The 27,850-nt window shown below is 35.5% G+C and overlaps 1 protein-coding gene across 1 annotated transcript in view; it reads right to left on the bottom strand.

Annotated features, from left to right (window-relative positions):
• Positions 1 to 27,850, bottom strand: part of LOC130232381 (collagen alpha-1(XXV) chain) — a 401,111-nt gene that overhangs the window by 8,203 nt on the left and 365,058 nt on the right. The window contains exons 16-37 of the mRNA XM_056462242.1: positions 26,572 to 26,604; positions 26,446 to 26,481; positions 25,439 to 25,483; positions 24,576 to 24,638; positions 23,488 to 23,556; positions 19,657 to 19,701; positions 19,263 to 19,307; positions 18,618 to 18,695; positions 18,244 to 18,267; positions 17,700 to 17,744; positions 15,508 to 15,552; positions 15,303 to 15,383; positions 15,123 to 15,185; positions 14,770 to 14,820; positions 12,295 to 12,321; positions 11,812 to 11,892; positions 11,489 to 11,524; positions 9,061 to 9,114; positions 8,686 to 8,739; positions 8,537 to 8,563; positions 8,312 to 8,365; positions 1,488 to 1,574 (exon numbers count right to left, since the gene is read on the bottom strand). Coding sequence (XP_056318217.1) covers positions 1,488 to 1,574; positions 8,312 to 8,365; positions 8,537 to 8,563; positions 8,686 to 8,739; positions 9,061 to 9,114; positions 11,489 to 11,524; positions 11,812 to 11,892; positions 12,295 to 12,321; positions 14,770 to 14,820; positions 15,123 to 15,185; positions 15,303 to 15,383; positions 15,508 to 15,552; positions 17,700 to 17,744; positions 18,244 to 18,267; positions 18,618 to 18,695; positions 19,263 to 19,307; positions 19,657 to 19,701; positions 23,488 to 23,556; positions 24,576 to 24,638; positions 25,439 to 25,483; positions 26,446 to 26,481; positions 26,572 to 26,604 — 1,143 coding nt within the window. The remainder of the gene's footprint in view (positions 1 to 1,487; positions 1,575 to 8,311; positions 8,366 to 8,536; positions 8,564 to 8,685; positions 8,740 to 9,060; positions 9,115 to 11,488; positions 11,525 to 11,811; positions 11,893 to 12,294; positions 12,322 to 14,769; positions 14,821 to 15,122; positions 15,186 to 15,302; positions 15,384 to 15,507; positions 15,553 to 17,699; positions 17,745 to 18,243; positions 18,268 to 18,617; positions 18,696 to 19,262; positions 19,308 to 19,656; positions 19,702 to 23,487; positions 23,557 to 24,575; positions 24,639 to 25,438; positions 25,484 to 26,445; positions 26,482 to 26,571; positions 26,605 to 27,850) is intronic.

Raw genomic sequence — 27,850 nt, 5'->3', positions numbered from 1 at the left:
TGCTGAAAATGGCGGACGTGAATCAACAAACTGAGGATATGATGATGCGCCTGTCAATCAATATTGGTGGGTGGGGGGACCGCTCTCCTACGTAAAGTTGCGGTCGGTTTGAAAAACGCTCCAATTGGTCCACCGTTTTTATGTTGTAAATTAAAAAAAAAGCACTGGGTGTGCTTATATCACCCCAATATGACAGTCTATACACCATACATGCACATTTGTCTGTCCAAACAGCTTGAAAAGTAGATTTTTTTTTACCATAGGTGCCCTTTAATGCAATTCCAGCAGGTTTTCATAGGATTTGCATTTGGATGAATTGTATTATGGGGCCTTTGTATCTGTCAATTTATAAAGCTGAAAACCCTGCTGATAAACAAAGTGACTTTCATTGACCCTTTAGTAATTTGAAACAATATGTAATATAGAGAGACTTAAGTCTGTAAAATAACAGAACATCCACTACCAGTCTATTGTACTTTGCATTTTATTGTTTTTGCACCATAGTGTACAACAACGTAGGCAATATATCACTACAAACTATTAAAAATGTCCATAAAAGTCACTTTTTCAAACATTTTTTTTACATCAAATGTTGATCAAGATCAAGGCCCCATAATACAATTCAAAAGCATAAATAAATCAAGAAAAAATATCAAGTCATAAAAAAATATATATATATATATATTTTTTTTTTACAGTGTAGAGTTTAGTATGCAAGTATAATTGGGTGACCACAGCATGTATGAAAAGGAGTTTGCTATTTATTACATCTACACTAAATGGTAAATTAATCTCAGGGAATAAATTAGTGTAACTAATGGTGCCATAAACTTGGGAAATGAGTTGAATTTACTTGTATAAAGCAGACCTGCATGCAGTACATGTGTTAAAGGTGAAAAGGAAATGAGATATGCTAGTTTGCTTTAAATTCATGCATAGTTTCTGCCATAAACTCATCTGAAAGTGTGAATGGGTAATAGGCTGGCAGCAAGCATGGTTGAGGTAGGAAAAGAGGATACTGTACCAATTGGCACGGGGCATCCAGCCCATCCAGGCCAGGTTGACCTGCCTCGCCCTTTTCACCCTTAAAGCCCCGGAAACCCTGTGTCATAGAAATTGAACTGGGAGTGTTACTAGGATAGAGGCTGCATTCACCCTTCCTGCCTTCCACTGTGAAGGCACGGCACAGGGCAGAGAGGAGCAGTCCAGTGGTTCTCAGCAAACGTTAACCATTGTTCCTTGATAAGACCATTGTTTTAACTCATAAGAAAGCATTTTGAGCTGATTTTGAAGTGCCGTCTGATTTTGTTTAAGGAAGATCTATATTCAAAGAATTTTGCAAGCGCTTGTTGAAGCAAAACAATGTATACATATTTCAGATATCAAGGGTGAGGTGGGTTGCCATTTTAACAACGGGACAACTCTTCCCTTAGGGGGTCTGCTGTCTTACTTCAGCAGCACATTTCCAGCTGTCAGCTGGGACATACCAGTGGGCAGGGTGCATCTAATCCAGGGGCACCTTGTTCTCCTTTCTCCCCCTTAGGCCCCTTTTTGCCCTTCTTTCCCTTTTCCCCCTGTGGACACAATAGATGGTCAGCTGAAGAATTTGTATGTTTGTTTGATTATTTTTGTTCAGTTTTTTTATATTTTTAAATATTTTTTTGTTACAAATAAGTTTATTTTATATATTTTTAATATGGTTGTTACAATGAAAAGTAGTAAAATGCAAATATAATATATTCCTTCCTTCCTCTAATTTTAACAATGGAGCAAGTAACATTCATTGTGTTACAAAAGAGTTTTTTTTTAAATAAACAACACTTTTTTTGTTCATCACAGAATGCTGAAAAAACATGGACCATGGTTTCCAGAAAAATGTCAATAGAGATACTTTCAAAACTGATGATAATATGAACCATTTTAATTATTTGATGACTAATAATAACAACTGAGCACCAACTTAATTCTGAAAAATCATTTACACTGAAGATTGAAGGAATAGTAATAGTAAAATCAACTTCAAATGAATATACCTCTGGAATAGCTTACAGTGGAAGTCAGAATTATTAGCCCCACTGTTTATTTTTCCCCCAATTTCTGTTTAACGGAGAGAGGATTTTTACAACACATTTCTAAACATTATAGTTTTAATAACTCATTTCTAATAACTGATTTATTTTATCTTTGTCATGATGACTTTAAATGTCATAAATGACATTTAAAGGCTTAACTAGGTTAATTAGGTGAACTAGGCAGGTTAGGGTAATTAGGCAAGTTATTGTATAACGATGGTTTGTTCTGTAGTCAGTCGGAAAAAAATTTGCTTAAAGGGACTACTAATTTTGACCTTAAAATGGTCCATAAAAAATTAAAAACTGCTTTTATTCTAGCCGATATAAAACAAATAAGACTTTCTTCAAAAGAAAAAAAAATTCTCTGTGAAAATATCCTTGCTCTGTTAAACATCATTTGGGAAATATTTTAAAAAGTACAAAAAAAAAAAAAAAAAAAAATCAAAGGGGGGCTAATAATTCTGACTGTATTTCAAAACATGAAGACATGTATATGATTCCAGTCTCTTGAAACTTGTTCTGTTTCATAATGTATATGTCATGACTGGAGTTTTGTAAATAAAAAAAATAACTACTTTCTTTGGAGAATAGGTTTCCTTTCCTGAATGCTTTACAGTTGTTACGATGTACAAATTTTTTTATTATTTAATAATTTAATAATAATTAAACAGTATATTATGCAATGCAGTGACATGTTTTTCTATATGTGTATTGAAACAATACAGTATAGTTTTACTGAGAAGTGTTTCACGGAGGAGGCGATTGTGAGGGAGACTTTGAGGAAAAGTGGAAGTTAGATGGGACTACCAGAAAGGAGGAAGAGGGAAGAAAGTCTGTCAATTAAAGTTGAAGGGAACAGGATTAACTGGAGTTTTGCAGGGCACAAGGGAAGAGAAAGAAGAGCCAGGAAAACATCCCACAACACATTCCCACACACCCCATCAAACCTCACAGAAAGCAAATCTCTATCCCCCTCCATTATGTTGTTAAAAACACAGGAAATCAGTTCACTCCAACATTCAGATCTTCTTGGGTATAACAGTATACTAAACAGTATGCATTAATTAGTATACATAAAAACCAACCTGTTTAACACAAACAAGAAATTGCATTAACTTTGAATTTGAAATGGTGACAAAAAATTATATACGTACAAAAAATAAACATTGAATTAAATGTCAAAAAAGTGATGAAATGATCATGCTGCATTAAGTTGTATGTAAACTTGTTCCCAGATTAGGGAATAAGATGTGTTAGTAGCTGATGATATGAGAGCACCCACTGGGGAAACAATTATCTGATGCCCCATTTGAGGCACTACATCACCAGAGCTTAATAATGATAATAATTTGTTGTGTTTATGCAGTGCTTCTCTGGGCACTCAAAGCACTTTATAGGGTGGGACAAGATAGGGTGACAAGACAGGGTGATGAAGTCAGTTAGATGATATGAAACTGACAGTCCAGTGACAGTATCAACATATGCATATTCTGAAAAAGTAGCCCTGTATAAGTTTCTGGAGATCGCGAATTATGTTGCCAGAGCTACAAATGGCTGCACTTCACCTTTAAAAAAAAAGCTACGGGGCGGTATCACACCGTTCCTTTTCTCGCTTACCAGCTGACCACTTATCTTCGTATGGACAGCTTTCCCACTGTTACGAGTTTATCCGCGAAAACAAAAACTGCAAAAAAATGTAGCTCCTGTGATGTATTTTGCTGTCTCCAGAAATGTATTTAGGCATACCAGGGGCGTAACAGCCATTTTAAAAGTGGGGGGGACAGCTGTATGGTCAACCAAAAGTGATTAATGATTTATTAGCAATAAAGTTTATTTAATAATCTTTTAACCAAAAATCTAAAATAATTACAAAATATTAATAATAACAATAAATAAACAGAACCACACACATTTAAATTAAGCATTACTCAATTACTCCCCAAATACATGCAAGTAAGTGGTTGGTGAACTTAGAGAGGAGTAGATTCAACTTTATAGTTACTTTCAGTATGTGTATCTGATATGATTAAAACACATCGGCAAATTATATTTTAATGGATTGTTAGACTTCCTTGTGTGTTTTACAAACGCTAAAGTTCTTGTTTTACTAGTACTTGTGTGTATTTACATGTCTAAATCATAAATTAAGCAATAGGCCGTAAAAAGGCTGCATAATAGTGATAATATAACACGTCTTTCTCAGCAGAGTTAAATTGGTCTTGTTTTCGGAAAAAAAAAAAACAAAAAAAGAAGCACTTTTCCGACGGTCCCTTACTGAGAGTTTAGGTCAGCGTGAGCTCTCTCTGGCTAAACGCATATTGCGACTGCTCAAGCAGTGCTCGTAATATCGAGCGAAAAAAGAAAGACAGCTGTGAAACATAACCTGCTTTGTCTTTTTGTGGGGAATACAGTTTAGATGTTTTTTGGGTGAGAGGTTTTTTAGTTAATGCCGTCCGCCAGAGACACTAGCACCAGGGACTTTACAGTTCTCACTTCAAAACGGAACAAAAGTAGGATTCTTTAACGTTAGTGATTTACCGTGATTTACCCAGCTGTAGCTGTTGGTCCCTTCCGCGTCATCCCTGTCTTTGCCTGCAAAGTGAACGAATGAAGCTCGTGGCAAACGCTCAAGAGATTCGCGCTGTGATTGGCTGAGTGATCGTTCACTCAAATCAAGTAACAAATCAGAGAACACTTGCGGCCGCTAGGTCAAATAAAACGTGTGGGCCAGTCGGGGGACAGAATAACCTGTTTCCAAAAAGTGAGGGGGACGTGTCCCCCCCGTCCCCCCGGTTGCTACGCCCCTGAGGCATACATAATAAGAATGAGCCAGGGTTGGACAGTATGAATCCCCATTACTATACTGGGGCACTAGGACCCACATAGATATAGGGTGAGAACCCCATGCTGGCCTTACTAACTCCTCTTCTAGCAGCAAGCTAGTTTACCCATGTGGTCTTGCTTCCAGTTACAACCCTGCTTATCTTCAGTGTGCATTTGCAGAGCTGCAGAGAGCTAACAGCTGCAAATGTACCTTTTGGATATGAATTATCCTAGTTACGGCCCTTGAAATATATATTTTTTTTCTGAGAGTGCACTGCTATGTTTTCATCTAAATAAGAACATAGAAAATCTGAACTGTCTGAAAGAAAATAGCTTAATGCTAGAAAGACATCTGCAGACAATTTCTGTGATATGAGAGATCTTTGCTTTTTTCAGACTCTGCAAGCTGGGGAGCCTTTGTAGACAGCATAACGGTCGTTTGTACATTATCATAATTATTTAAATAGAAAATTAACAATTAGAAACAATTTATGTTCTGCTTTGATCCACCATCAAACTATTCTCATTTAAAACACGGCCCAATAAATCAGACCCAAAAATGTGCAAATCAGAGTCACACTTCTGACTTGACCTGACAACGAGCAGAACACATTGAATGGTAGTTCAGCACTCAGATGCCTAGGAGTAGTTATTGGAATATCACAGGACACCACTGGCAGATGCAGGGGTTGGACAATGAAATTGAAACACTGGCCAATTTAGTTTTGGAGGTTTCATGGCTATTTACATCAAATGCAATTAGCATACTTTATTAGCAGTAGATCCTATTTTGGCAAATAGCAGTAGAGGCAGTCAAGCCTAAAATTATTCATACTCTTTGCAAATTCTGACTTAAAGATATTTATTTATTTATTTATTCATTTTACACAGGTTTCTCCCAAAATTTAAATAAATATAAGACAATGTACAAGAGGCATTATTTTGAGAGTAAGTATAGAATGCATTTAGATGCCCCCAGGAAAATTCTGATGAATTTTAATTGCCTTCAATAATAAATTGAATTGAATAATGAATTATATGCATTGAATAATATTGAACAAATTTTGAATAAATTTAATTGCCTTAAATAATAAATTATATCTTGATTCTCTCTAAAGCTTCAGGTAGGTGTGTTTGATTAGGGTTGGAGCAAAACTATGCAGGACACCAGCCCTTTAGGATCAAGTTTGCCTATGCCTGATCTAGCCAGTAATAAATGGCTTTGTTTTCTATTTAAACGAGCCACTGAGGAGATCTGCATTACACAGCAATAGGGCACAGCTCATTTTTGTGAGTGAATTCAGCCAGAAAAATATGAATAAAGCTGCGGTCACACTAGAGTTTAAGCCTGTGAAATTCTGTTGGCAATGCGAAAAGGGGCGGATTGCTCCATATTTAAAATTTCTGTCCAGAGAGGTCATGTTTTGATCCTTGATTGGTCTCATGCAGTCAAGTGATGCGATTTCACAGGTCAGAACTCACCAAGCTTGAACTTTGCATTGCAGTGAACTGCGAAACTTGACAAACGAACTTGCATTTCCGGTCTGACGCATTCGCGTGCATATGAATGGAAGTCTATGGGGAGAAATTTCCAGTGTGACCGCAGCTTAACATGGCTGGCCAACCTCATAAACAAATTGGTGGGCTCACCAATATACCTTCTTTTATTAAATTAAGGTGAGCCAAGAGTTAAGTACTTTAATATCAAAGTTTGATGATGATAAACACCAAGGTACTTTACATACTTACCATGAATGTTTTTGCTCCTGAAGACGGAGCACTCTAATTGATATTAAGGCAAGATTCACTTGCTAAAGCACAAAAATCAAATATACAGAGAAACCAAAGCCATTTATTACTGGCTAAATCAGGTATGGGCAAACTTTATCCCAGAGGGCAGATGTCCTGCATAGTTTTGCTCCAATCTTAATCAAACACAACTGCCGGTAGTTTTCTAGTGATTTTGAAGATACTAATTAGTTTGTTCAGGTGTGTTAGATTAGTGTTGGAGCAAAACTCTGCAGGGCCACCAGCCCTCAAGGATCAAGTTTGCCAATCCCTAGGCTAGAAAAAAATGGCTTCTTAAAGAATTAAAAATCTGAGATGTGACTGTGCTGATACCAAGCTCTGCTGATGCTGTGCCTTCAGTGTATGCAGTTAAAGGACTTAATTATTCACCATCCTGTGATTTTTCAGTTATTTCCCAAATTATGTTTAACAGAGCAAGGACTTGTTCAAAGTATTTACAAGACTTTTTTTATATTTCAAAGAAAGAGTTAAAAAAAGAAAACTAAAACATTTTAAGGTCAAAATTATTAGCCCCCTTCTGTTTTGTTTTTATTTGATTGTCTACAGAACAAACCATCATTATATAATGACTTGCCTAATTATACCCTAACTTGGCAAGTTACCCTAATTAACCCAGTTAAGCCTGTACATTGCACTTTAAGCTGAATAGTAGTATCCTGAAAAATATCCAGTAAAATATTATGTACTGTCATCATCACAAAGATAAAATAAATCAGTTATTATACGTTAGTTATTAAAAGTATTATGATTAGAAATGTGTTCTAAATTGTCTTTCCGTTAAACACAATTTGAAGAAAAAATATATACAGGGGGCTAATAACTCTGACTTCAACTGCATTTAAAACTAAAGAAAAAAATTAATAGTGCATTTGATTCTTACACACTGCTACATTCCATGCCATTAAAAGAATGGAACCCAGTTGCCCAGTGTTAGTCTATGGAACAGGCTGGTAAAATGACAGGAATCATGCAAGAGAAGATGCCAATAAAGAGCCATTACAAAAGTGATGCCTGTTGTCAATGGACTTACATTGTATTTCTTGCTGAAGTAAGAAATAATACATATTTCCAGTTGACAATAAAGTTAACAAAGAATGACTTTTTTTGGCATATATGATTGTGGACTGGTATGATAAAATGACATGTTAGTAATGAACCTCTGAATGATGACATTTAAATACAAATGCAGTTGCAGGAAATTGTGAACATTTTGTATCTATTTTTTTGACATAACCATATAATTTTGATCTGAACTAAGCCACAACAAAATTAATTAATATAGTTTTCTAAAACACATATCATAGATCATGCTCGTCTTTGATTTGACTTAGAACAGATTTAATTGTGTGATTAACCTACACATAAAATCAAAGAACTCTTTCCTTATTTTTCCTGCAACTTTTAATAAAGCTTTTATTCTAACGTAGCAGAAAATCCTTATATGTATGACCACTAATTTTATAATTGTAGCACTGATTTTCAGCTCCATGGCTACTTTAGCCCTGTGTGCCTGTGCTGCCTTGTAAATGTCCATTGACATCAGATCTAAACAAGTATATAAAAGAGAATAAAAGGTTTAATCCCTGTTTCACAACTGTCACAATCACCTTTTCTCCTCTTTCCCCCACGTCGCCCTTGTCTCCCTTTAAGCCTGGTAACCCCTGCAAAAATACAACTTCAAGTAATTACAAATGGCTTGTGAACCATTGGTTCAGGGGTAAAGAACTTCAGTGATATTGCTGGCAGCTACTAGAGCAGAATGATAGCAGGAAGTCACCCAGGAAACAATAAACTAAAAGCGTAAACATAAGAGCAGAACATTATGAACTCACATCTATTCCGGGCGATCCAGCAGCTCCCTTCAAAGAAGAAAAAGAAAAGAAGATAAAGATATGAATAAAAAGTGAACTAGAATACTGAAAGATGCGAGCATTAATACAGGTACAAATCATTATCACATAATCATTGGTTGAGCACTCACAGGTAACCCATACGGCCCTCTGGGTCCAGGATCACCAATATCACCCTTCTCACCCTGTGACAGGTACAATTTACAGCAGTTATTTTTACAAACAAATCTAATATATAGTATTACAATACAATCCTACATCTTACAAATGCACTGTGAGGACCAGCATGTGTCCCTGTATTGATCATTTAAATTCCCAAGATTAACATATTCAGGTGAATTCAGGTGAATCAGAAATTACAAACAAGAAACAGGTGCAAATTAATTTGATTGGGAAATAAAAATGAAACAAAACAAAAACAATAAAAACAGCAACAATAATATCATAAATGAATTAATTTAATTAATTACGTAACCTTTAATTTAACAATGAAACAACAAGCTTACTACATCTCCCTTTGGACCTGCTGGACCTGGAGCTCCAACTGGACCATCCATACCCTATACAAAAAGAACAAGTGAGGTTTTTGGGTCTGCTTTTATAAAAAATCAACAGCTCTGCTGATGAGAAAATCAGATTGCCATAAGCAGTGTTGGGTTTATGCATTACAACTTTCAAAATCAGATTTCACATTTGAAGTAACTAGTAAAATGCCACATTGCTTTTCCAATAAGCAAATAATATTTAGTATAAGTAAATAATACTTATTATATAATTACTATTAACCCCGGGTGAAGCAGTGGCGCAGTAAGTAGTGCTGTCGCCTCACAGCAAGAAGGTTGGTGGGTCGCTGGTTCGAGCCTCAGCTCAGTTGGTGTTTCTGTGTGGAGTTTGCATGTTCTTCCTGCGTTCGCGTGGGTTGCTCCGGTTTCCCCCACAGTCCAAAGACATGCAGTACAGGTGAATTGGGTAGGCTAAATTGTCCGTAGTGTATGTGTGTGTGTATGAATTTCCCAGTGATGGGTTGCGGCTGGAAAGGCATCTGCTGCATAAAACAAATGCTGGATGAGTTGGCGGTTCATTCCGCTGTGGCGACCCCAGATTAATAAAGGGACTAAGCCGAAAAGAAAATGAATGAATGAAACTATTAACCCCCCATTTACTGAATGAAAGCTCTCCTGTCTATATGTTGAAGGGAGTGGATTTTCTGATGGATGTCTTCTCCAGAATGGAGTAACACATATCCTTTCTTATGTCTTTATGATCATTAATTAAGTTGAAAGTTTAAGAGCCTAGATTGTATGATGACCTTAGTATCATCATATTTCAGAGTAAAACTGGAATATTATGTGTGTGATTGATTTTTCTGTATGTCAAATTATTTGTTTTCTCAGGATCTACCCAGCCAGGTCAGAGGCCATGGAGACCTCTTGAGTGGACCTGGACTCAATTGGAAACAACTGTGTCCAGAGTTATTTGCCACTTTATATGTTAAATCTTTTAAAGTTTGCACGTACACACATGGAATTTTTCTTAGTCTATCTGTGTTTTAACCAATCAGATTAAAACACCTATATGTATGACGCAGTTAACAACGTTATGTGAGAATATAATTGCAGTTGTTTTGAGATTGTAAGCAGAGTGGCATACAAACTCTTTGCGAGTGTGAAAGCTGGCTTCTGCTGATTCTTGCAAACTATCTTTAGTAAACTTTCTTTTTTTTATTAAATCTCAGACTCCATCTCTTCTTCATCTGACAGACTGGTCATTTTTGGGTTAAAGTTGTTGGTTCCCCCTACATTGTTAATAATGAGTAATTGTTATTGCAGTATTACTGTAATCGATGTAGGTCTAGGCTAAATGTGAAGATGAATTAACTCCTCTCAATTGCACAAAACAAATTTAGAATCCATTAAAACACCAAAAAACAGAAATGCAAACAGCATATTATGCACACCTGCAATTATTAAACGTTAAATAACACAAATGTATTTTTTTATGCATTTACTACAATTTGAATAATAAATATTTTTTGATGCTGAGCTTCAATGATCCAATTCAGTCAACTTAATGAGCAATACTGTCTTTTGACAAACATTACATTTGTGTATTTTATTCCGATATATTTTTCCTTCATCTTGAGGTTTGTTTATTTCACTTTTGGCGTGATATGACTCTTATGTTCACAAAAAAATACTACTTTTTATAATACTGTAATACTGTCTGTGAGTTTTGTCAGTTCTGTAGTTTAATAACCCTTATTAGTTTTATTGGTTTTCTTATTGTCTCCACCCCCTTGTTATCTAGTTTGTTCATTACCCCATAGTCTGTCACAGTATATACATCTTCTGTTCTCTAATCCCTTCAGTGTCAGTAGTTTTTAAGTCACCCCCATGATGTATGTGTGTTTCTGTTTATTTTATTTTTTTATTAGTTTAGTTTAAATAAACCTATAGTGTTGGCTGCATTTGGATCCTCTCCTCTTTTCATTTCAACTACCCGCTCAGATGTTACAATTACAAACAAGCAAACGCGACTTATAAAACATGTATGAAAAGTAACAGCACATTTTTTTTCCATAAAATGCAAATAACAAAATTTTTAGGAAGAAACCCAATATCGACAATATTAAACCCAATATTTAAAGTAAAACTTTCAAAAATGTTCCCCAGCACTTGCTATAAATTTGATCAATGTACTGTTCTTGAGAATCTTTTTCTCAGACTTCAGCAGTTATACATGCACATTTTACATAAATACACAGAAAAGCAAAAATAATAAATAATGTTAATGGATGAGTGAGTGTTAAATCTGTGTTGAGTCTAACCACATTCCACCTTCACCATAAATGTCTCATTAGACTCATTAATATTTGTATTATTTTAAAACCTATAGCATGGTGTTGGGAGGTGAAATGTGGTCACTGAGACTCACCATGAGTCCCGGCTTGCCATCCAAGCCAGATGCTCCCTGTGCATTAATGGAAGTATGAGTGGAGGTTTAAAAAGTGTGATTAGTACATGATGAAAACAACTTAGAAACAAAAAATAACATAACATTTGCTAACATAAAGAAATGGATGTTTGATCAACACATGGATCTTAATGGGCAGCAACACAGACTTAGTTGACTACATGAGTTATGACAACAAAAACATACATTCATAAAACTAGACACTGAGTTATGTGGGAAATGGGAAATATTTACTAGATAATTGGGGATGCATTACAAAATAACTGGAACCATCATGTACTTACGGGAAGACCTAAGGGTCCTCTGTCACCCTTATGCCCAGGTTCTCCTCGTATTCCCTTGAGACCATGCAAACCTGCATCTCCCTTAAAAGAAAGGTGTAACAGAGGACAGTTCAGGAATAGCTGAGTAATATTTACTGAGGATCTCTCTTTTGATTTCTGGACAAAGATAACTGGGTTTAATGCCCCAGGATAAATTGTAGCTGATAGTCTACAATGACTTGGGTGACAAGAACATTTTAAGTTTGAGATAAAGTCAAAGTCTTGGAAAGTCTTTCTGTATCTCCAAAAATAAAGCTGCTCTGTTAAGTACTTTCATCTTTCACAGCAATTTTCTCACTGAACAATTTACGCCAATTTTGCAGCTACTCTACCAGTTTTACTTATTAGTTTTATTACACGACGCTATGTTTTTTAATAACAAAAAAGTTAAGACATGGCTATAAAACTCATGTGGAAATTCTGGTCCAACCTGTAGTACCGTACCTTTGGACCAGGGAAGCCATGAGGACCCTGCAACACAAGCAAAATGACTTTATAGAACACACAATTATAGATATTTAGGGGTTGAACAATGAAACTGAAACACTGGCCAATATAGTGTTGGAGGTTTCATGCCTAAATGTCTGAGTGCTAACCCGCATTAAGAAAAAAAAACAAAAAAAAAAACAGCTGCCCAACTCACTACAGTATTAAAAGTAAACCTCAACTCTTTTGTTTCCACCAAAACTGTTCTTCAAGAACTCAACAGGGTCAGTATACATAGCTAGACTGCTATAGCCAAACCTTTGGTCACTCATGCCAACACCAAACGTCGGTTTCAATGGTGCCAGTAGCGGAAATCTTGGGCTGTGGACAATGTGAAACATTTATTGATCTATGATGAGTCCACCTTCACTGTCTTCCCCACATGTGGGAGGGTTATAGTGTGGAGAAGCCCCAAAGAATCATACCACCCAGAGTGTTGCATGCCCAGAGTGAACCATGAGGGTGGATCAGTGATGATTTGGGCTGCAATATCATGGCATTCCCTAGGTCAGGGGTGCTCAACTATGTTCCTGGAGATCTACCTTCTTGCAGAGTTTAGCTCCAACCCTGACCAAACACACCTAAACCAACTAAGCAGGATCTGAAGGAGCATTTGATAATTATAGACAGGTGTGTTTGATCAAGGTTGCAGCTGAACTCTGCAGAAAGGTAGATTTCCAAGGCACCCCTGCCCTAGGCCCTAAACTTGTGCTAGATGGGAATGTCACTGCCAAGGACTACTGAACCATTCTGAAGAACCATGTGCTGGTGAACCATGTGCTGAAGGTGGTGCTGTGTATTAGGATGATAATGCATCAATACAAACAGCAAGACTGGTGACAGAGTGGTTTAATGAACATAAACGTGAAGTCAAACATCTCCCATGGTCACTTTGGGGTGTTTGGTAGGAGCGTGTCAGGAAATATCTTCCTCGACCAGCATCACATGGTGATCTGGTCACTATTCTGAAAGAATGGCTCAAAATCCCTCTGGCCCTTTGTCACTCCCAAGATGAATTCATGTATTGGCCGCAAAAGCACCTACACCGTACTAATGAATTATTGTGAAGAACATTGAAGCAGTTTTAAGAGCTCAAACTTTTAACATTTAGGGGCATGCAGAATATGATTTGTGGTTGCTATGTTGTGTTCTTTAGTGCGAGGGAATTGCCTGGCTGTTCTGAGTTGGATACTTGGTGTTTGCTAACTGTTTAGGGAAGCTGGATGGTTCTTACAGTGTTGCAAGGCATTTGCTGGGGTTGTGATTTTGGACAGAATTAACAAAACACACAGTTACATTTCTTAAACAGTGGGATTTTTTGTTCTATCTGACCTGCTTGGTTGAGTCTTTTTTAAGGGCTAATTTTTGTTCCAATGATTTGGAAGTTTATGATGCTTTATGTTCAAGCGGTTTTATTATGGACGGCCTAAAGAGTCAGTTGTGGAATTTTCTAGCAATGAGTAAAATGCTAGTGTCACCAAACAGAAGAAAAGTATACTTAAAGTCAAGAGAGCAGGTTAGTTGTGAGCTTCCAATTAAGGTTCTTCAAAACCTAGTCTAGGTAATGCTTCTTTATCACTAAAGATGGTTCACCAATGAATACATCCCCCCCAAAAAAATATATTTTTTTTATATATGTAAAATTATTCAAATTTTAACAATGCATCATTTACTTTCCAAGTTCTTAACAGAATACTATTGATAAAGTTATATATTCCATAAGGTTTACAAAATAAAAACAACAACAACATCTTTTATGTAAGATGTTGCACCAAAAATAGCAATCACACTCTAAAAATGCTATGCTATTTCAACCTAATAATGATTATATATAATGGGTATATAATGGACAAAACCAAATATTGAGTTAAATTGGGGCCTAATAATTTAATTACAAATTAAATTACCCAGCAGGTGGTTCATACTTGACACAATATTTTACCCAGCTTCAAGCTTTTAATTAGCGAAGTTGATTAAACTTCATGTTCATCCTGAACAGTAAGGTTGACAAGGTCAGCATTTCTTATAAATTAAAAAATGTTTCACTGTGTCAAAATCAAATGTTTACTGGCCCCCGTACTGTTGATCATTACAAATTTAAAGAACATTTATGACAAGTTGTATAATAAAAAAAAATCATTGCAACATGCCATGCTTCATGTGATGACTAATTGATAGAAAAATGTGTTCCCTAACAAAGTGAATCAGGATAATATTTTCAGCTATTTTAGCTATCTGCTTTCAAGCTGTACTGCGTCTGGGCCATGTTAGATAACTGAAAACGCATACTTTATGGATAGTTTTGGAGTTTGTTACCTGCAGCTCTAGCATCCCCAGCAAATATATGAATAAATAAAATTCTGACACACCAGTGTCACACCATAAGTGGTCACATGCTGTTTTGTTGTGCAAAGCATGTTCACTTTAACGTACCATTGGGCCAGGTGGTCCCTGTGGACCAGGTGCTCCTGGGGGCCCAATAATCTAGAAATGCAAATAAATTGAAAATTGAATAACTGAAATAAACACAAAATACATCTATGCAGGCAAAAAAAATGTCAAAGAAGCAGTATGAGTACCAATATAATAAAAAGTGATTAGCAACATTAATGATTACAGCTTTACTTTAAATAAAAATAACATTTATTATTTTATGAAAACCTTTTATCAGTACTTCTTCTGATATCATGCAAACTGTCACTCAGACAAAGACTAGTGCCATTTGCCTACAGATGTCTCAGAGTGCAAGCTAGACAGCAGACCAAATACAGTATGGCTATATTTACCGAGGGTCCTTGAGGACCAGAAATGCCGCCGTCTCCTTTGTCTCCTTTAAGACCATTTACACCCTATGGGCACATTACCAAAACATGACAATGTGATAAGCCATATGGTCTGTTCAGGATTAAATATTATAAAATATGACAATACCAGAATTAACTATTGAAACACTGAGATAATTTTACCTGTAAGCCAGGGAAACCCACAGATCCTTTTTCTCCTTGTATTCCAGGGATTCCCATGTCTCCTTTTGAACCTTTGTGACCCTGTGAACATGTTTGGATTATATTAACTGTGACATATGATGAAATAAACAAATACACTGAAAGTGTGTTTAGATATGGGTCAGACAAAAGAAGGCAGACAATCAGAACATTTTGGTCCTCTTACTCTTTCTCCATCCTGTCCGGGAAGTCCAGGTATACCCTGATCACCCTGTGAAAAGTAATGTACAATATTCTATAGGCTGAAATTAACTGCAGTCAAGGTCCATTTACCCACATTTAATTGGACAATTGCATGCGGGTACATAGACCAGTCACACTTTAGTGTTTGTCTTCACACAAGATAATGAGAATATATTATGAAAATACTGGGCGCTGCAACGCAGTGGCGCAGTAGGTAGTGCTGTCGCGTCACAGCAAGAAGGTCGCTGGTTGGAGCCTCGGCTGGGTCAGTTGGCGTTTCTGTGTGGAGTTTGCATGTTCTCCCTGCGTGGGTTTCCTCCGGGTGCTCCGGTTTCCCCCACAGTCCAAAGACATGCGCTATAGGTAAATTGGGAAGGCTAAATTGTCTGTAGTGTATGAGAGTGAGTAAATGTGCATGGATGTTTCCCAGAGATGGGTTGTGGCTGGAAGGGCATCCGCTGAACATGTGCTGGATTAGTTGGCGGAAACTAAGGGGACTAAGCTGAAAAGAAAATGAATTAATGAATAATGGGCACATTACTAACTGATTAAAGGAATAAATCACCCAAAACTGAAAATTCTGTCATCACTTACTCTGTTAAACACAAAAGGAAACACTTTGAAGAGTATAGGAAACCTGAATCCATTGACTTCCATAGTAGGGATAACTAATATTATGGAAGCTGATGGTTTCAGGTTTCCAATATTCTTCAAAATATCCTTCTTAGTGTTCAACAGAAATAAAATCCCTTAAGGGTGAGTAAATGAGGGCAGAATTCATATTTTTTGTCAACAATATCTGCGTCCCAAATGGCACACTATACACTATGCACTAAGTACTTATGCACTTACACACTCAACAGCATAGCACATGAATGTAGTGTCGTTCCAAATGGAACACTAATGGGTTTTTTTTGTAATAAGTGGAAATTGAAACCATTTCTCTGATAAGGTTTGACGGTGGCCAAATTAGTGAAATAAAGGACCAAACTGCCAAATAATACCTGCCATGAGTATAGCCACATTCACCATCGGGAGGAGGTATAATCACTCTCGTAGGACAATACTGCTATCATAATCCAAATTAAATAAAGTAGTTCAACATCAGTGCCCCATAGCTCCGTCCCTTCCGCTACATGAGCAAAGCTGCGGTCGTTGAGTGCGTGACGTGTCCAACATTACACCCTTATTATTTTTACACCCACTTATTTTTATAGTTTTCAGTGTTATAGTTTTCAGTAAGTAACGCACTACTTACACTATTTATACTACAAAATGGCGTAGAATATTGCATAAGTATGCGATTTGGGAAGCACCTAATGTCCTTAAGGCCCAGGTTCACAAAAAGGGACTTAATTTAACACAAGCTAGGACTTAGCTAAATTAGAGTATTCAAGTCACCTTTATAAAAATGCCTTATAAAAACACATTAGTGGTATGCAACTTGAGGCAAAATAATAACACTGACATATTTTAACCATCCAGTTTAGTCTAAGAATTCTGTACACACTGTTTGTCCTTCGGGTCAAAAATGACCTGCCAAGACCTGACTAAACCTCTAAAATAAAGTATCTAAATTTAATTTTAATTCTTAAAATTATTTTGCAAGAGGAAACAATCTCATCCTTATCACAAGCTCTGTGAATATAGGATTTCCCTCATCAGTGTGCAGTAATTAATCAATGTTTATTCAGGGGGCAAATCTCATTTTAGATCAAAGTAAAGTTTTATTTTCTAATGCTAAAGATGCCTGAATACATGTAAAAAGATTTTAGCAAGACAGTTTACATAAAAGTTAAAGCAACAGATTCTTATTGGGTGTGAGTATTTGGGAGGGGTGAGTGTTGGAGTGTGCATGTGTTGGTTATGGTTTAATAGCTGACGGGCCAAAATTGATCCAAAGTACAACCTTTGTACCCTAAATGTATACAGCCTTCATGAACGCATGAAAACAGTAAAGAAAGACATTTTTAGAAAAAGTCACCAAAATTCAAGATAAAACATTATTTAATTTTAGTTTTTTTATGCTGTTAAAATAGTGCACAAGTCTTTTTACCTTCTAGTCAACGAGAGGGTTACGATATTTCACAGCAAGTTATTTTAATTTGTGACAGCTTTAATTTATGCTACGATTAGTTTTAAAACTGTTCTGTGAAAGAGGGAGTACGTGATTACCTTCAGTCCCTTTGGTCCAACTGGTCCAGGAGGCCCAGGGGGGCCCTAAATCACATACAAAATAAAATAGGATTTAAAGTGAAGTGCTGCAAAATATTTTTACAGATTGAAAGAAAGAAAGAAAGAAAGAAAGAAAGAAAGAAAGAAAGAAAGAAAGAAAGAAAGAAAGAAAGAAAGAAAGAAAGAAAGAAAGAAAGAAAGAAAGACTCAAGCACCCAAGGGACACATATCTAAACATTTTCTGCTACATACAAAACACGATGAAAACACACATGGCTATACTGGATTGGTCCATTTACAGAATGTTGAACACTGATGAAATAACATAGGTTGACAAATGTATTTTCTGGTTACATTAGTGATACATCTTTATCATAAATAAATAAAACAGGTGTTAACAAACACTGGCACATCAACAAACAGTGTTTTGGCAACAAGTTAAGACAATTAGCAGAATCAGGACAAAAACATGTATATGAAAGTGTTGAATTCATGCTGAGTCAATTATAGCACTCGTATATAACAGACAAAACAGGTGAATTACCGTAACTGTAATAGCAGTTATCTTCTGCTTGCATTCAGGAATAAGAGAAGGTAAAAAAATAAGATTACAGTTATTAACTAGAGCCCATGCTTTCTGTCTGTGCCCATTACTTTTAATAAAACCAGATGTTTTTATTAAATATTACTAATATCTTCATAATTAAAATTTTGGTATTGGTTTGTCTAATTTGGGTTTGAGAGTAAAATGGTATTGTCAAATTATGTTAACCTAGATATTAGTTTCATAAATAATAAAAACAATTCAATAGGAAAATCTTAAATAAATCCATGGCATAGTATTCTTAGTGTCATTCATGCACCAATCTATTTACAGGCTAGAAATATGATTTCTAGTAGTAACAGGATTTCACTAACCCGAAGAGCCTCTTGGATGTTTCCATTATAGTCTATGATTTCAGTTGTACCCTGGTCACCTTTTTCCCCAGGTGGCCCCTAAATAAAAATAGATATTTTTATTAAATGAACATATGTAAACACCAGCACTGTTTTTACTAATCGTTGATAAAAATGATATTCTTATTTTGTAGCTTGCTTAAGTCATCATTATTGAAACTGAGACTGATAACAGAAATTTAATAAAACAGTAAAAGAAAAAAACAAAAAACTTGCAAATGTATGCCATCACAAAATGTGAATTTACTGCTTTACTGTACAACTATTGCAGGAACAGTTATGTCTATTGCAGTCACTTATTTACTGACCTGTACTTATTTACCAAGCTCTTTCATTGCATTATGCCCTGTGTTTGTGAATAATCAATAAATCCTGTTCTTTCAGGTTTTAGTCAAGTGCAACCGTATGCAAATTAAGTCAGTGTCAGCATAAAAGTGCAAATTTGAGAGTATAAACATGTCAGTTTACTCTACACTAAACAATGCAAATACATGAGTTTGATGAGTACTCAACAGAAAATAAATGTAGTCACAACACAGCTAATTTACAGGCCAGCGTTAAATTTGCTTGTCAGAAAGATTGTACATTATTTTACGCTTTACTCACTTGTGATCCTGTTGGGCCTACATCCCCTTTGTCTCCTGAATCCCCCTGTGATTTTAAAATGTGGAGAGAGCATGTTAAAGCATTTGGGACAGGAATATATTTGTGTTTGTTATACTATCACATGACAAATGTTCCCTGTTTTTAAGATTTTGCTCTCAGAAATAAAAGTACGCGAGCTGTCACTGGGGTTGTACCTTTTCAAAAGGTACACATTTGTACTTAATGGGTCCATATTGGTACTGCAAAAGTATATATTAGTACCCTTGAGGATCTATTGAAAAGGTACCACCCCAGTGACAGCTCGCGTACCTTTATTTCTGAGAGTGCAAAAACACATATTTTTTTATTGTTTTTAATATCCTAATGCATGGTTTACTAAGAAACAGAGACTGACCTTTGAACCTTTCAGGCCTGGTGCTCCTGACTCCCCTTGCTCTCCCTTACAATTATTTGAAGACAGTTAAAGATTAGTATGTAGTAGCTTATTTAGAAACAACCCAATAAAATATCTGTGGTTCATTGTATGGTTACATTAATCATGGTCTATGACACTGGAAGAGTAGTAACTTATTTAACACTGATGCAAAAACAAAGAAAAGTTTGCCTCAAAGACCCATCACCCACTATTCTATTCTTCAACCATTTAACATTAAAAGGAGAGTTATCAGTAATACCAAATTACTTTTTTAGCAGACTATAAATCACCCTAATATCCTGTTTATTTGAGTAGCAATGCTGAACATATTAAATATAATTGTAGTAATATACATTGATAAGCCGTAACATTATGACCACAGAGGATTGTATGTATCTGGCATACACACAATGTTGCTGGAGAAGTACACACAGTATTGGGCATGTTCCCTTAATAAAGTAATTAGTTATAGTTACTAGTTACTTCTCACAACTAGTAGAGTAACATAACATTTCAGGAGTGACAGTAACACTGGACATTTGTTTGCAATTATTGCACACAATTTAACAAGTCACATCTCCAGGTTATAGTTTGGAATCAAAATAAACACAATTCATGTAATCTGAAAGGTGTTTAGCATGTTTCAAAAACACCATCATATGCATCCCAATGTCTTCCAAAGCGGACAATCGGATAACAATACAAAAACATTGCTACGGTTGATAATGAGCTTTAAGACCATCTTCATCCCAGATACAGCTTAATATAACCTATAATCAGATACAGTGCTCAGCTCAGCTCAGTAGTACACACCGTTTTGAAAATGAATATTTGTATCCATTTCTCAGTGAATATGAGTAATACTGTACATATTGGTGCATTTGAACAAAACACATTTATTAAACAGATTTAATTGTTAAAATAATATTTTAGTCACATAACATTGTGGAGGAGTAGGCGCAGTAGGTAGTGCTGTCGCCTGACAGCAAGAAGGTAACCGGTTCGAGCCTCGGCTGGGTCTCCCCAGCTGTTGCCTTCTGAGTCTGGTTGTGGATCCCCTTGATTTGATGTTCCATCTGTTTACCAACCCTGATCCTTGTTGGCTAGCTACTTATTGACTGCTTGGCCTGAAGTTTGGAATTTTCCCTTTCCCGACCAGCCTGTTTTATATATATATATATATATTGCGGTACGCTATTTTTAAAAATAATTTCACTAATTGATTTGGACTTATTTTTCTAATTGCTTCTTTCTACTGGATTGGGTTCATTTTATGAAGTATAGCTTTTGATGTTTTAACTATCATAACATTGTTTAGGCTGCTGCTATGTTTGCACGTGGGTAGGCTATATGAAATTATGGATACACCCACTGTAGTGGGGTGATAACGCATGCACACAACTTATGCCTACTGTATAATGTCCGCTTTTGTAAGACATGGGATGCTTATCAGGGTGTTTGTTAAGCATGTTCCTTTCAAATAAAATTAATTGTTAAATTTTTTTTTTTTTTTTAATGGCTTTTTAAAATGTGCGTAACGAACAAATGTATTAATGCCACCCTCAATTGTTGATTCATGGTCGAACTTCGAGGGGTGGAAGTATTATGGTTTAACAATATTAAAACTTTCTTTTCAGAAAAGTTTTCAGTATAAACAGGTAAAATGTAACATCAAAATAAAGGTCGTTCCACTTTAAACACACTAACAAAAACTAAATATTATATAGTCTTTAACCTTATATGAGAAATGTAATCTTAATGAGGAAAATATGTCTTAACAAAATCCCGTTATCACTAGAAAATACCTTTTATAACATTTTTAAGTGGGAAAAAAAGCCTATAGTAGGCTAGCCTGTGTGTGGCAGCATTGCATCACCGTAAATGAGTCAGCCTGTCTAGTTTCGGAATATAAAAAACGAGCCCTTATTCGCTTTTATTTCCTGGTGATTTTTTTTGTTATTCGAAATAAAAAAAATGAAAATTAAATCATTGTTAAAATTTGCTTATCTGTTTTTCACAATGAAAAAGAAAATGCCTCGTATTACAATTTTTGTTTTTGAATATTAAAATGAAAATCAAACGTCTCGTTTTTCATTTTTCAATATCGTTTCTGAAATGGAAATCCAGTGGCCAAAAGGTACACAGACTGAAATGGCACTAAAATCAACATGATTGGACTGTTGATAATTGGAAGAAAGTGGTCAAGTGTGATGAATCAACTTTCTAGGAGAGAGCAGAAATGGCGATTGATAAACAGTTGGGTGACAGAAGCCCACAGCATTATGCTATGGGCAATGTTTTCTTGAGACAAATTAAGCCAATTTTCCCAAAAGTACAAATCTGAAAGCTTTCAGGTATCTGAATTTTGTTTGGACCAAGTGCACCCATTCATAGCAGCAAAAGACAATGCAAGCCTGCCAGAAAGTTCAAGATTGGTTCAAGGAACATGCAGAGCAATTTCTGTTTATGACTTGGCCTCCAAATTCACATGACCTGAACCCAATCATTCCCACATTTGTGATTCAACTTGGAAAAGCAAATTTACGCTTCATCACCACTATTCTGCAATTATGGGAACCAGATGTTCTGATGATGATGTTAAGGGTACCAGATATTACAGAGGACCTATTGACACCTCATAAACCAACGTCTTATTTTGTGACTGCTGTTTAGCAGGACAATGTAGATTCTACTGGTTATTACAGTCAGTATTACATAACAATAAACTGTACATGAGTACACATTATATACAAGTTCACTGACTGCAAAATGAATTGCCTTGCATCTTAATGGTTCGACTAATTAAAAATGTTTTGCTACCTTTTTTCATTAGTGTCTATAAATGATATGTGCAAATGTGTGCATAATTTTGTCAAGCAGTTTGAGGGAAAATTTTAAAAAATGGCAACACATAATGGCCACTGAACTACAATCTGTTGTACCAGAATTTCCCACTAGAGGGAGACACAATAAAGACAAGACAAATTCTTTCAGATCATAAAAATAAAATGTTTTGTCAGTGCGAATAGCCTAGTGGTTAAGCACACCGAGACAGGGCACAGCTGCCTTCATGACGATGATTTCCATCTTAAGGTCCTTTTCCAAACCTATTACCATCTCTCCACTGTCCCACCAACAAAAAGCATATGTGCTTAAATTTAGAATGTGCAAATACTCAAAATTAATAAAATAAGTGTTCCAGCGGATTGGTGCTTGGACCCCTATTAAAATGTTACGGTTCTGCAGTCCATTTTTTTCACCTTACTTAAAGAGATAGTTTAAAAATGTACACTTTGAATCCACTGAAGTGTAGATTGCATAAAATACTTTAAAATAATGGTCCATAGATCATATTAACAATGTATGCAGTATTTATCTATACATTATTCATCATCTTTGGTAATGCTAATTAATAATAATAGTATAAAGTAAACTTTTACTAAAAATAAAGTAAACATTTACTAATGTGGACTAAAAATGTCATATCTCAGTCTGGGAAACCTCTGTGGTCATATTTTACATTTCAAGAATTTTAATGGAATTATTCATTTCACTTTAAGGGGATAAATGTATCCTAACCTTCTGTTCTCTAAACTTCATATCCTCTGTGCGCTTGCTGGAAATTATCACATATAATTCATATTTCATATGAAATACTTATATGGAGTTCTAGTGATAATTTACAAGTGACTTACAAAGTGACAAAAGATATATACAGCATATAATTGTAAAACAGATTGAGCATTGTCTGATGATTCTCTCCGTGAATGAATTTTCCTGAGTACTGCAAAATGCCCTTTTTTACTTTACCTTCTGTCCTAATGGACCTGTCTCACCACGTTCACCTTTTCCAGGTGGCCCTGGTTCTCCTCTCTCTCCCTAAAAAAAAGAAGACAAAAAGATTGATTGATTCTTTTTGTGTGTGTGTGTGTGTGTGATTAAAAAAAAGCACTATTTTAATTTGTCTGCCTGTTTGCTCATTCAGACATTCTTTATGACAACCTCCAGTCATGAAATGATGTTCAAGCCGATTTTAAAATTGACCAACTGAACAGGACACACTTTGGTATTGAAACAACATTGGATTTAGATCAGTGGTTAAAACACAATATCACGGCAATTCGTAACTTTTTGTTTTTGTGGCTAATTCGTATGAATTCGTACAATCTAATTTGTACAATTTAGTACGATTTGCTCATCCTCCAATGATGGTTGGGTTTAGAGGTGGGGTTAGGTGCCATGCTTTCTTTTTAAAATCGTACAATTTTGTATGACAGAACTCGTACGAATTCGGACGAATTAGCCACTAAACTGACAAAACGTAAAATGCTTACGTTTTCTCGTGAGATCAGGCTGGGGGTTCTCATCTAGCGTGGCCTCTAAGTGGCACCTACTGGCCATGACCAAACTGGATGAGAACCACCAATTTGGCACTCCTAAAAAAGCGAATATAATTCACTTATATATAAAATAGTAGTACTACTACTACTACTACTACTAATACTACTACTAATAATAATATTAATAATAATTATTATTATTCAATTCACTATATGCGTACACGAGAAACATGAAAACTCCACAAAGAAATGCCAACTGCTCCATTAGGGGCTAGAACCAGCGACCTTCTGGCTGTGAGGCAACAGTGCTAACCCTTAAAAAAATAATTTTAATTAATAAATTTAATTTAAAAAAAAATCTGGTAAAATTAGCTTAAACTCTTCTTTTAATTGGAGGCTAGAGTAGTGCTCCCACACTGAACAATCTTTTGGTTATTTGTTGTTTATTTTTATAATAATATGGTACCACTATTAAGGAAATACATGAATAACACATCACAAAACAAGAAAATAACATTAAACTGGGATGTACAGCCAGTGGTGGTGTTACAAATTCACCTTAGTTCCTGGCAGGCCTGGAAGCCCTGGCTCACCTTGAGGTCCAAAGAAACCAGGTTCACCCTGTATACAAACACATGGAACTGTCTGTTAATCACTATGTCTCAAATCAAATATTCACCATATAAAATAATTCGTAAATGGGAAAATTTAGAGGAGCACTGTAGACAAATAACATTCCAAAACATCCATGATCCGCAGTACCAAAACAACTTTTTTTTTCAAGAACTGATTTACCTGAAAGTTGTTAATAACACCTTGTTAATAAAAGTTGTTAATATTTTTTTTTCTTAAATTTTAGAGCCCCTGTTGGTGCTATAAAGGGTCTTAATCTCAGTGTCTTTATAAAGAACATAAGAGCATTACATTAGTATGATGTTAGCGTCCAGAGCCTTCAGGTTCTAAGTTTGAAACATGAAGGACTATAAAAACCTTTGCATTTTCAGTTCAGAAGGGGAAAATAAAATCCCATTACAAAACATCAAGTGGTTGAATAACTTTATGATTTAACATACTCAGGAAATTAATGCACTGATGACTGAGGAATCTGTTTGAGGAAAACAATTGAAGAATATGACACCATCAATCTTTGTGAATAGAAATATGAAGTGATGATACATTTTAATTAATGAAAGTTAATGAATAATTCCGTAATCAGTGAACTGTGATAACATGCATGGTAATAAGCCAATATAAAGCACATGCCATTCAAAAACAATAATTAATTAAAACAATGGTTAATGTAAAAGATTTATAGACACAAAACAGTCACACTTCAATAACTGTTAAGGAGTATATAGGAATGACATGACAGGCTTATAAACTGCTGAAAATTGGCAATGGGAACAAAGCATGAGAATTACCTTAATCCCGGGCAGTCCAGGCAGCCCTGGAAGTCCTGGCTCACCCTTTGTAGGGAAAAAAGTGCAACAAATTAACCAGCCCACTAATACTGGCATTGAGCCTGGAAACCCAGCTCAACCACAATAGGTTTCCTCTAAACCCGCATTATCAAAAGATTGGCCCCAGTTCTCCTACTAAAGTGAAAATCATCAAGATCCTGAAGTAAAAGCAAAGACACGTTCGCCAGCTAATGTAGTTTAAGCTGAATGGTTTCCATCAGACTTTCCAAATTAACAGTTCAGCACATTCATGTTGAGACCTATTAAAATGTCAACAATTATACAGTATTTGTAGCTTTTTGGATTGGTTATCGCTAACACTAAGAGAGTATATGAATACCTAAGAGACAAGATTTATTATTAATGTGGGTGCAGTACATAATAATACACTCTGTAACAGGCAAAAGAAGGGACTTTTCACTGAAAAAAGTATGTTGTTAATTAGTTGTTCATGCCTTGTTGAAGGTGTATGTGTGAAATGAGTAAGGACTATTGGGGAAAAGTTCAATTGATCCCAGTGTCTGGTTTGGGTTTTGTTCATTTTCACATAACATTTCTGTAAGAAGACTCAAGCTGCTCACTTTGGCCTCACTCACACTGGATTCAGAGCAGATAAGTCATTCAGTGAAGCCTAATGGTGTTTTAATGGGTTAGCCAACAGATAATTGTTTGACATAAAAACAAAGTAAAAAAAGAGAGAGAGACAATTCACAATTTGTATTGTGTAGGTGTGTCCACTATTTGTGTTGAAGATAATAATATGTTAAATATTCTATGCCCAAATGTACAGCAGTAAGACATAAACTAAAAGGTTCCCTATATTTTGCTAAAAGTGCTTTTTTATTTTTTTTTTTAGGTATGCACTATAGTATGCTATAATGCTTTTTAGTTAATGATTACCATATTTGTTCCAATAACTATTGTGTGTACTTTGGCCAGCTGTTGCAGAGTAAGTACTGTGGTTTTACCTTTTGTCCTCCGCGACCTGGCTCGCCTGGCTCACCCTGTAATAATAAGAATGCAGCATTCATGTTCATACACCTTATAAAAAACAATTACTAAAAGTATAAAAATTATTTTGGGTCCAATCTTACCTTGATTCCAGCTGCAGAGGATCCTGCATTTCCCTGTGCAAAATCATAGTATATTATAGCACGTCTTTCTGTTAATTTCAATAAATGATAAAAACCAAAAGCTGTTAAACTGATGCACAAAGCAGCAGTACTATTTGCCAGATATCTCTATCAGGCTGAATAAGCACAAAGCAAGCAGATTAGGAATAATACAAATGGTAATTAAAGGGAAAAAAGTTGAGAGATTGCCGTTGGATTGGTATTTTATTGTAACAAATGTACTGTATGTTCATTGAAAGCATTCATTTACATAAGCTTTTGTGTGAAAAGGCCGTTACAAAAAGTTAGGCAAAGGTCATGAATTAGCAGGCTTATTTGGTTGAATTTGATGTTTTATATAGTCAGATTTTAATATTTGGTGTTCATGTATTTTGTACAAATTAAATATAGAACACAACTCTATATATATTTAGTAATGAAAGTAACCTAAGATAGCCTAAAGGGGGATTCAGAGTAAAGAACATTTATGCCAACAGCCTGTTTTAGTAAACATGAAAATGCCTTCACAAGGCCTTTAATATCTGTACTATATTTTAACTGATAAATATTACATATTTTCATAATCTAATACTGAATTAAAATGCCGTTTTCTTAGTGCTGTTGAGGTCATGAGGCCATGAATATCTATTGCTCTTGCAATGTAACAGAGAGTGTTCTATTCAATTAAGTTCAGTTTCTTTCTTAAATAAACCTCAGAAATTCACTAAATTGTGACTAAATTCATGAAATTTGCTATTATAAGTGTCTTATCCTGCACACAAACACACTGTGAGTCACATTAAACAAATGCATGCCATTGCATAATAGATCTTTGACATTCAAAACAGTAAGATGGCTCCATTAAGTCTGGATGAGAGGGCTGGCACAGTGAATGCACAGGTGCAACAGAAAATCTCAGAATGTCTTTCTCAGGAGAACAAATCTAACAAAACAAAACAAAACAAAACAAAACAAAACAAAACAAAACAAAACAAAACAAAACAAAACAAAACAAAACAAAACAAAACAAAACAAAACAAAACAAAACAAAACAAAACAAAACAAAACAAAACAGTCTTTTAGTTTTTGTTCTTCAAACAAAGATGGAAAAAATAAAGTATTGCATGTTTTTTAGATCCCAAATGAAATTAATTTCAGAGTAGTTGAATGTCTTGTGAATTAATGTTTTATTGGTCAATGCGGACCAATCAAGAGAAGTGATGTTGGTGGGAAAGAATGGCTGGGCCCTCTGCCTGCTGAT

This window comes from Danio aesculapii, chromosome 7, assembly GCF_903798145.1.
Source record: "Danio aesculapii chromosome 7, fDanAes4.1, whole genome shotgun sequence".
Lineage (NCBI taxonomy): Eukaryota > Metazoa > Chordata > Actinopteri > Cypriniformes > Danionidae > Danio > Danio aesculapii.
The sequence above is the reverse complement of the archived record's forward strand: the minus strand, read 5'-3'. Positions and strand labels throughout refer to the sequence as shown.